General features: G+C 37.3%; 1 protein-coding gene across 1 annotated transcript; it reads right to left on the bottom strand.

The window, feature by feature from the left end:
- Nucleotides 1–7,116: 7,116 nt before the first annotated feature.
- LOC107752197 (transcription factor Adf-1-like) lies at nt 7,117–9,306 on the bottom strand. The gene is made up of 2 exons (XM_016568095.1): nt 8,699–9,306; nt 7,117–7,493 (listed from the first exon to the last, which is right to left on the bottom strand). Exons 1-2 carry the CDS (start codon nt 9,017–9,019, stop codon nt 7,158–7,160), a joined length of 657 nt encoding a protein of 218 aa, XP_016423581.1. The 5' UTR covers nt 9,020–9,306; the 3' UTR covers nt 7,117–7,157.
- Between the last annotated feature and the right edge of the window lie 754 nt (nt 9,307–10,060).

Below are 10,060 nucleotides of genomic sequence, written 5' to 3'. Positions count from 1 at the left end.
ATGACAATTAATAAATGGTGTAAAAAGAGCAGCAGCTTGAATGGCCAAGAGACAGAACGATGAACCGTAAACTAGAAATTCACATTTTCTTTATGCAATTTGTGATTAAAATGATTGCAAAAAGATTTCATTCTTTTTTTCCACCATTAAATAATTTAATTGAATAAAATCATTAAAATGTAAAATTAAAACACTTTTTAAGTCACCTCTGCAGTACATTTCCCATCATCCCTTCTGTTACTCACCTGCACTCCCTCTGCAATCACCCACACCTGATAACAATCCAGTTCCTTATGAGTCACTCACTGCATTTAAGCACACACCTCAAGGCTCAGTCCTGGGGCTCCATAAACGTTGCGTACGCACAAAATGGGCATGAAAATGTGCGTACGCAATTTTACACGCACATATCGGGATTTATAAAAAATAAACTAGGCGTAAATATGTGCGCACCGTACGGACATTCTAGACCATGCATACACACTCTTTTACTGGAGTGAGCAAAATAAGGAAGCAAACAGATTGATTTTCATAAGTCTGTTTTTACATTTGACATACACCTTTAGATTAAATAAATGATGACAGTAGAACCGCGTACAGACAGTAGCCTCATGATAACCCCTTTCGTGCTCTTCCCAATATTGTGACAAACACCATATTCAAAAGATAGAATTTGAAGGAAACTGTAACAGATACGCACGTTTTCACAGAAGCATCCACTTCGATACATGTATCAGCAAGGAGCACAGCCCTATTTAAAGCCATGTTCCATGTGCCCCTTTTATACTTTGAGCACCTGCCCCTCTAAAGGTCTCTGCACGGCCCTGTGAAAATGTCTCTCTGTAATTTAAGTGTTCTGCTTGGCAATGTGGTGCACCCTTTGTTTGTTGAAGACAGACACAACAAGCTAAAAAAATGACGTTCCCTCATGATAACTGGTCAATAAACTGCTCACCTGATCTAAGTGTGTGCATGTCTATGCGTATGTTTCTGGAGGTAGTGGCAGAGACAAAAAAAAACTGAGAGAAAGAGGTCTGAATATGACCGAGGCAGGGGCGTGTCTAGAGCATATTTAGTAAGAAAAGCCTTGGCTACTCTTCACCTGAATTAGAAAAAAAAGCTCTTCTGGTGTTCAGTGATGCGAGGACAACGTTTGACACGTAGACACGCCCCTGGACCGAGGGTCATTATGTTCACAAATGTTCAGGTACAACCAGGGCTGGATTGGTAATCGGGCATACCGGGCATTTTCCCGGTGGGCCAACGCATTTAAGGGGCCGACAGAATGTTTTTTTTGCCGAAAGCCATCACGCACGGACAGCGAGCAGCCAGTGGCCCATTGGATTGTCTCCTATAGACAGCGTAAACCATCCAATCACAATGCTCTATGGACGGAGCGATGAAATATTTTGCTCCGCCTAGGCCTATATAAAGATCGCTTCACCCCAACTTCTTCCTCGTCGGCTTTTCCCACGTTTTCACAGGAGATTTATCAAGAACAGGCTTGCTCTGCGGTTAGTGATGCAGAAGGAGAAGAAGAGAGTAGTTGAATTGTTAAAGTGCTTGATAGGGACTCGCAGCGGAGGCAGGAATCCTATGTGTGTGGGCGGCTGCGCGCCATGAGTGTATGTGGTAACACTTTTTAATAAAACGTAACTTCGTCCCCCGCGATTTGTTAGCCAAGTCAAGTCAAGTGTGTTCATAGAGGTTTCCATGGGCCAATGCGAATAAAGCTAGATTTAAATAAAAAAAGTCACGATATTGTTGGACCTGACGTTTTATTCTTATCCAAAACAAGATGTGATATGAGTGTGATACATACACAACATTTAGCCTACTGTTTCAGAATTTAACAATTGTATTTTTATTAGCTAACATTAACAATTCTGTAAAAAAAAAAAAGAGAGAAGCAGCGTGAAGGGTGAAGAGACAAAACGCTACATTGCAAACAGCCTATACATTTTCTTGTATTAAATAGTTTCTGTGCTCAATTATTAAAATACAAGAGGATTTCATTATTATTATTTTTTTCCCAAACTCACTTGAACTAGAATTTGAGTCTTTCACGGATATTTGAGCCCATTATGTGATATAATCTTTAGCCACCTTTAACTGTTGATGTTACTGTACAGTGTCTGCAGTCACGCGCGTGTGTTCTTCACTGTTCTTCTGTCTGTCTGCTCTCTGGAAGATACTGACTGCTGTCTTCTCCTGTGAGGGTATGTTTTTATTGATATATTTCTTATTTTTTGGTTAAAGAACGTGGTGTATTTTTAAACTCACTTGTCATGTAATGGGCAAAACAATTAGCTACAATTACAAAGTTTTGTATAATTTGTTTCTGTATGAAGATAATACACCGTGTTTAAGCTGTAATTTTCAAATTTTCTTAAATTTACAGCCAATGGTTACACAGAAATGGACGGTGACTCTGTGGATTTGCTTCTCTCTGTTGAGGAGACCAAACCAGATCCAGTCCAGAGTTCAGTGCGTCCGTGTTCACTCACTCACTGAGGATGAGGAGGAGGATGATGCCTGATGATGAAGAGCAGCGTGAAGGGTCAAGAGATAAAATGATCTGCTGGAAATTCACATTATTAAAAAGATAACTTATTAAAAGAATAATTAAAAAATGTTTCCATTCTTTTTCAACATTTCCATGCATGCCTTTAAAGTTTCACTCTTTAGATCAGGTTTAGATCGGGTGAAATGTAACACTAATAATAAAGAGACTAGACAATAACTTAAAGGGATAATTCACCCTCCATAGACAGCAAGGATCCTAACACGATCAAGGCCTAGAAACGTAGCAAGGACATCAGTAAAATAGTCCATGTGACATCAGGGGTTCAACAGTAATTTTTACAGTTTTAGTACCCTTGCTGTCTATGGGAGGGTCAGAGAGAACTCGGATTTCATCAAAAATATCTTAATTTGTGTTCCGAAGATGAACGAAGGTCTTACGGGTTTGGAATAACATGAGGGTGAGTAATTAATGACAGAATTTTCATTTGTGGTTATAGTTCACCCAAAAATGAAAATTCTGTCATTAATTACTCACCCTCATGTCGTTCCGAACATGTAAGACCTTCGTTTATCTTCGGAACACAAATTAAGATATTTTTGATGAATTCCGAGAGCTCTCTGACCCTTCCATAGACAGCAAGGAACCTAACATGATCAAGGTCCAGAAACGTAGTAAGGACATCGTTAAAATGTTCGTTATGGCATCATTTTACGAAGCTACGAGAATACATTTTGTGAAAACAAAAATAATGACTTTATTCATTAATTTGTCTCCTCCGCGTCACTCTGGCACCATATTGGAGAGTATTACATACATAAACAACGTATGCAACGTATGTACGCGGATACGTTGTTTACGTTCAGTTCAAAGCGTAAACAACGCATCCGCGTACGGTGCTGCTGAAACAGAACAGCATACGTTGTTTACGTATGTGATAGTCTCCAAAATGGCACCAGGGTGACGAAGGTCTTACGGGTTTGGAATAACATGAGGGTGAGTAATTAATGACAGAATTTTCATTTGTGGTTGAACTAACCCTTTAAATTATGTGGCAATAAAAATATAGACGAATAAAATACCAAAAGACATGACAGATGTGCAGATGTGCTATTTAAAGATGACCTATATTGAAAGGTGTTGTACAGTCATATTGTTCGGGTGGAGTATGCCTGACAGTATAAAAGCTGTTTTGGTCCTCAGCACCACAAGAGGACACCAGTAAACTGTGTTGCAGTATTGCCTCATATTACAGGGTCATGAAACCCCCTGTTTCAGCACTGGTTAGTTCTCACCAGTTTTTAAAAACGCTAAAAAAAAAAAACAGACAGACAACACACACAGCTTCGGTTTCAGACAGTTTCATTTCGCTCCCATCGAGTTAAAAACACAAATAAATGCACAGCCATTTGCACTCTGCATCGAAAACATATAGGCTATAGAAGATATTTATACTGTACATATTGCTATATTAACTATATTATATGTACACTGAAAAAAGCTTTCATGGGCAGCCTATATCATGCACTTTCACAGCAAAATAAACTTTTTTTTCTTTATTGAATAGTGAAAATAAAGCCCTCTTGTTTCTACACTGGTGACTCTTTTCAACTAACTTTTTTATTTAAACCAAACAAGGCTGTAATCATGTCTAGAACATCGGAGGGACCAATAGTTTTGAGGGAAATATAAAGACCAGACCACTATGGTAATAGTATTTATTTAAAGAAACGAAATAAATAAAATGATTTAAATGGATTTAGGGGAATAAATTAAAGAACGATAATCAATCTGAACTGCAAATAATATTTTTATTTTAAAATATGCACCCATTCAATTTCATTTGTATTGTTGAAAATGCAAAACTAAAAATGCTATTGTCGTCATAATAAATTATAAATTAGCCTACATGAATCATGTAAATGGCAGACCTTATTTTCCATTCAAAATCCTGGAATTTGACAAAAAAATTGAATTGTTTGCATCACTGGATATTGTTGGTCGTTTATGTCGGGAACGCATGTTTCTTATACAGCCGTACGAGCCGACTCTTTCACCGCACAAGCTTTTTACTTTCAGTTTTCATTCTTATATTCAGCATTAACAGCAATCCAAAAGGGGGAAGCTTTCAACTGATCTGAATAGCCTACATGCATTTTAGATGCTCATATAGGCCTATGCTCTTGCCCCGCCCATGCACGTTATTGAATGAGCGGGTTTTTAGAACATTAAAATTGCTCAGGTAATTTCAGTGGGCTATATGACACATGTTCATGTAGCCTATTAAACTCCCCGTGATAGCGCTCAAATATCTCGTTGTCAGCCTCTGCTTTTCTGCAACAGACTGAAGCCTCGCTGAGATTTGCCCCGCAAACATTTCAGCAGTTATTATAGACCTGTGTGTGTCCCGTATTTCTGTCGACTGAACCAGAATTCATCAGTCTTTTGCATGCCAACTTCAATTTCTGCATGTAAATATTACGCCAAATAGAAGCAGAAAATCGTGCTATACGCACTTGCAGGAGATCGGTTTAGACTACAGCAATACATTTGTTGGCTATTTTACGAATGGAAATACAACGAATTCATGACAGTGTTTTACATTCAAGCTACCCGTAAAATTTATAGTGAAAAGTACTTTAAAAGCGTCTGGAATGCAATAAAGTAATTTTTTTTAAAGCTGTTTTTAAAGCAGTTGTTGCATGAACTAAAAAAAAAAAGGCTAATAAATAATTCACATCAGACAAAATTGCGTTGCAGCAAATCCTTTACATTTTAAGGCATTCAGAACAGAGCAACATAAAAAAATCAGAAAATATAAGCTTCTATACAATTATAGGACAAAGTTTTACATGTAAGCCATTATAATTTGTTTTATTTTTTTAATTGTACAGAATTATAAAATAAAACGCAAATTATAATCGGGCCCTGTATAGGCTTTTCCTTATTTTTATATTTTAGACATCCATCAATTGGTGATGAAAAATATTACTCGCCGTCTCCTCATTGGATGCGCCTTTAGAGAGAATTGCATCTTTACAGATTACACAATGAAAGAGTTTCTATTTTCGATTTGAATTATTTCCTTTTGAAGTAATTTAAAGCTTTCATTTTTAGAGTTTAGGTTCATCATTGTGAAGCGCTCCTGCTCAAGACCGAGACGCAGAAAGTGTTTGTTTTCTTTATTTTATAAAAGCACAAGGTTTTGTTGATATTGTGAGTGCACACAAATAAAACTAGACCCTTTACAGTTTAGAATGAGGTAGCCTATTACTCTTACCTTTATGAGCAAAAATGACTGCGTATTTAAAAAAAAAATGCTCCAAACGTTTTTTTTTAAATTAACATTATAAAAAACGAAAAATGCTCCAAACGTTTTTTTTTTAAATTAGCTTTATAAAAAACGAAACGAAATATAATCACTTTTCCATTACATACAAAACTGAAATATTTTAATAGCTGAAACAGTAGGCTATAAGCTGTTTTGGGAGAAGGAGAAAAAAGGCGGGGTAGGGCCTACTGAGGTATTTGTACATTACATAATTGATAAGGGAAAAAGATTGTGTATGTATGTGAATGCACCATGAGCTCGAGTCAACTTTCATTTCCTGAACAGATTACTGCATTTGATTCACCCAAACACACGTAAGTTTCAAATGCCACTGGCTCAATTAACATAAACTGTATAGTAATAATAGTAATGTAGACCTTAGTTGCATTTTACGTGATATTATAAATCCTAAACTTAAACCGAAGGTAATCTTTGGATTTCTCCTGCTCTCTGCACTGGTGTTTAACCGGAAGTATCTATGCACACACTGGCTAGACCGGAAATCTAGCACCATTGCAGTGAGAAATCACTTGAGGTCTTTTTTTTGTCACATCACAGGGTAGTGTACCTTGGCAGGACACTGCGATATATAAATTTAATTGTTCACAAGAGCAATTTTTTTATTCAGAATACAATATAATACAGACAAAGCTCCTTTTTGGTGCATAAAACAATTTGCTTTGGTTACAGTGCAACAAGCTTATATAAAAAATAAAATTAAAACATTAAAAATAAAAAAAATACAATATTTTCAACTAAAAGTAACAACATTTTTAAATATTCGAATGACATCTTTCAACTTGAGGTACTTGTTACAATTGTACAAACAATTATCAAATATTGATGCTGTAGTAAGATGCTTTTATAAGTCTTTAGATGCATAAAGAAACATCGTTTTAAGTGTCTCTGCAAGCATTCTTTGTTTGCTGTTTGTCCAGATCCTCAAAAAGAACTTGGTACACTCTTAAAAATAAAGGTGCTTCACGATGCCATAGAAGAATTCTAAACTGAAGTAAATCAAAGCTATTTACACTCTTACAAATAAAGGTGCTTCACGATGCCATTGAAGAACCTTTTTGTCTAAATGGTTCCTTAAAGAACCTTTAACATCTGAAGAATCTTTCTGTTTCACAAAAGGTTCTTTGTGGCGAAAGAAGGTTCTTCAGATTATAAAAAGGTAAGAAAGAGATGGTTCTTTAAAGAACCTTTGACTGAATGGTTCTTTGTGGAACCAAAAATGGTTCTTCTATGGCATCGCTTGAAGAACCTTTTGAAGCACCTTTATTTTTAAGAGCCTGAACTTCACACGCGTCTTCTCTTCAGGGTCACCTTTGACAACATGTCTGCAATAACAACACCACATCTGTAGTCCTCATTGTTCTGCTGTCTTGCCATTTCCCTTTCCTGGTCCAACCTCTCCAATCTGTTCAAAAGAACATCCTTGGTGTTCCGTTTTCTCTTACATGCAGAGCCTGGCAGCGATTTAGGGGAACGAACTGAGATGCTTTGAGGAAAAGATGTATCTGAGCAGGGAGAGGTTGTACATGTAGGAGCTGCTGACAGCGAAGGAGCTAGGTCAACCTTCAGTAGCCTACTGCTGCTTTCCTGCCAATGATTGGGGGCCACACTACCTTCCTCCTAAAATTAAAAAACAATGTTACGTCCCGGGACGTATGAATTTGTGTTTTATAATCATGGTGTGTGTCTTTCATGATATGCTGCTAGTGGACCCAACGGCCTTCTGGGAGTTGTAGTTTTTGTTGTATGTTTTGTCCTATGTTCTGTGCTCCTCCCTGTCCTAATCTAGGTGATTGGACCTACCAGCTGCTACGCGTCAATGTCAAAAGGAACCAGTATATAAGAAGATCAAGAGCGTGAGCTTCTCCCAAAAGCATGAGTGTGTTGTTCTTGTTGGTGTGATTTAAGCGTAATATGGGTGTTATGGCTGTAGTGTGCAGTCTTGTGTATTAAGCCTAAATTTAAAACCAAACTTGAATGTGATTTTGCTGTAGTGCACAGCTTTTGAGTCGTTTGCCTTTTCTTTTTTAGTGCTGGAGCAGTAGGGAGTTGGGTGCCATTTTCTTTTGTCTTCGTTTTCTCCTGTTTTTGCTAGTTAGGAAGTTCAATTCAAGTTTATTTGTATAGCGCTTTTCACAATACAAATCATTGCAAATTGTTTCTACAATAATTAGTGGTAGCTTATCAGTGGTGACTGTCAGTTAATGTACAAGTCAGGTAAGAATTCCGTTATTTATTTTAATCCTTGGAGGTTAGCTAGATTTCTTTCTTACAGATGGTAATCTTTTGGTTGTTATTTTGGCCTTAACCACTCCTGAAGAGATGCTTCTATTATGTTGAAACTGTTTGCTTAAATCTTTTTACACTGTATATGTGTCGTCATTTTGTTTATTGTAAATACATTTACTGGCATCTTACTTTGTGTACTGAGTGCTGGGACTGAGAACAGTTCAAACCTTTACTTTAAAAGGTTACTTCCCTTTTGCCCCCTAGACATGATTGGGAATGTAAAAAAAAAAAAAAAACATTAAATATCAGCTGTATAAAATCTTAAAACATCACTTATCTAAACATACCCAATTCATGGGTATTTGTTTTTCTAGTTTAAGCTAACTATAGTGTGTTTGGTTAATCTTTCTCTAATGTTTGTAAGAGGATCACAGCTATTAGTGCTTCAGTACAATAAATCTTTTCTCTGTAAATTAAATGTGTAAGCAAATTTTGTACTCCAGATACTGAAATCAGAGACCTAGGAGCTGGACTAATAAAAATCGACATGGTGTTGTGTGGTAACTCAGTTATACGTTTTTAAAGTGTTCACTCACCTCATATTCCATAGTTGAATCCGTTTCCCGGTGTTTCACAAATTGTGATAACCAGCCAAGCTCTGAGAGGATGGGTGATGCATGTTTGAATCCAGCTGGGTCTCCACTTTTACCATGAACTCTCTTTTTTGCCTTTTCAAACTGATCTCTTAAGTTCTTCCAGACTTTCTTGCAAACACTTTCTTCCTTTCCCACAGTGGCTGCAATTTCTCGCCAAGAGTTCTTTGCCATCTGGCTGTCTCTGTGAGCACGCATGGACGGATCATAAAGATGTCTGTACAAGCGTACCTGTTCAGCCAACATTTCTTCGAAGTTGTTCATGTTGACTGCGGCGCTGCGCGAACTGTTCGCTCGAGTCACAAAAGCTGCGTTCGAAATCGCATACTGCTTGAGTGCTACATTTGAATTTGAACTTACTTCCCGACCGTTAAAATGAACGTTCTAAATAGTATGAAAGGAATTCGGACGCACTACATCCGCAATGTTGATGTTGTCACGTGTCATGCGTCGTCATCACAGCGCGAAAATGTAAAGCGCCCACTCTGCTGAACGAACGTCGGCGATGTTTTTCGATATTCTTACCGCTTTCGTCGGCGTTTTAACGTCGTTCGAATTAACAACTCAGCCGCCGCCGTTTCTCCAGAGCGGCTGCAGGTGCTCTGATGACGACACAGCTGTTCCACGATTGGCCAGATTCACCGCATGTGTTTCGGTTTTGTTTTTATACAGTCTACGGTTTATTCTAACATCTTCAATTCCAGTAATAACAACATTAAAAAGCTTTTTTATTTTTTACTGTAGTCGCAATGTTGAGACACGTTTATCAAAAAACACTGATAAAAGCATATTTACTCCACTTTATTTGTATTTAAATAGTATATGTTTATGTTGAACTTTATTCTTGAACAGACGGTGCCCTTGTTTACTTCATTGAGTTCTGTTACCTTGCGTTCTGTTACTTTTGTGTTTGTGGACTCTATGTTTTGTGGATTATTTTTTGCCATTGATTTCTGCCAGTGGCTCTGTTTTTTGCATCACTGTTTGGGACTACAGTAAAGCTGCAATTGGATCTTCTTGTAACATGATTATTATTATCTGGATGCAGCCTTGTGTGGTAAAAGGTCTCCAGCGTGCATGTATGTATAGCGCTGTGATTTTAATTGAATCATGTTGCAAAACGGACCAAATGCAGTGTAATGTTCAATAAAGGCAGAAAACCGCAAACTGTTCGTCTGCATTTATTTATTATACATTTAGACATAATGAAGAACAATGGAATTATACAACAAAAACATGAAAAATAGTACAAATAAATGCATGACGGACAAGAACAATGCTTCATAATCAGATGCAGTCAAAAAA

This window comes from Sinocyclocheilus rhinocerous, unplaced genomic scaffold (genome assembly GCF_001515625.1).
Source record: "Sinocyclocheilus rhinocerous isolate Xijiao unplaced genomic scaffold, SAMN03320098_v1.1 scaffold1462, whole genome shotgun sequence".
In the NCBI taxonomy this organism is placed as follows: domain Eukaryota; kingdom Metazoa; phylum Chordata; class Actinopteri; order Cypriniformes; family Cyprinidae; genus Sinocyclocheilus; species Sinocyclocheilus rhinocerous.
This window is presented reverse-complemented; position numbering and strand designations above follow the sequence as displayed.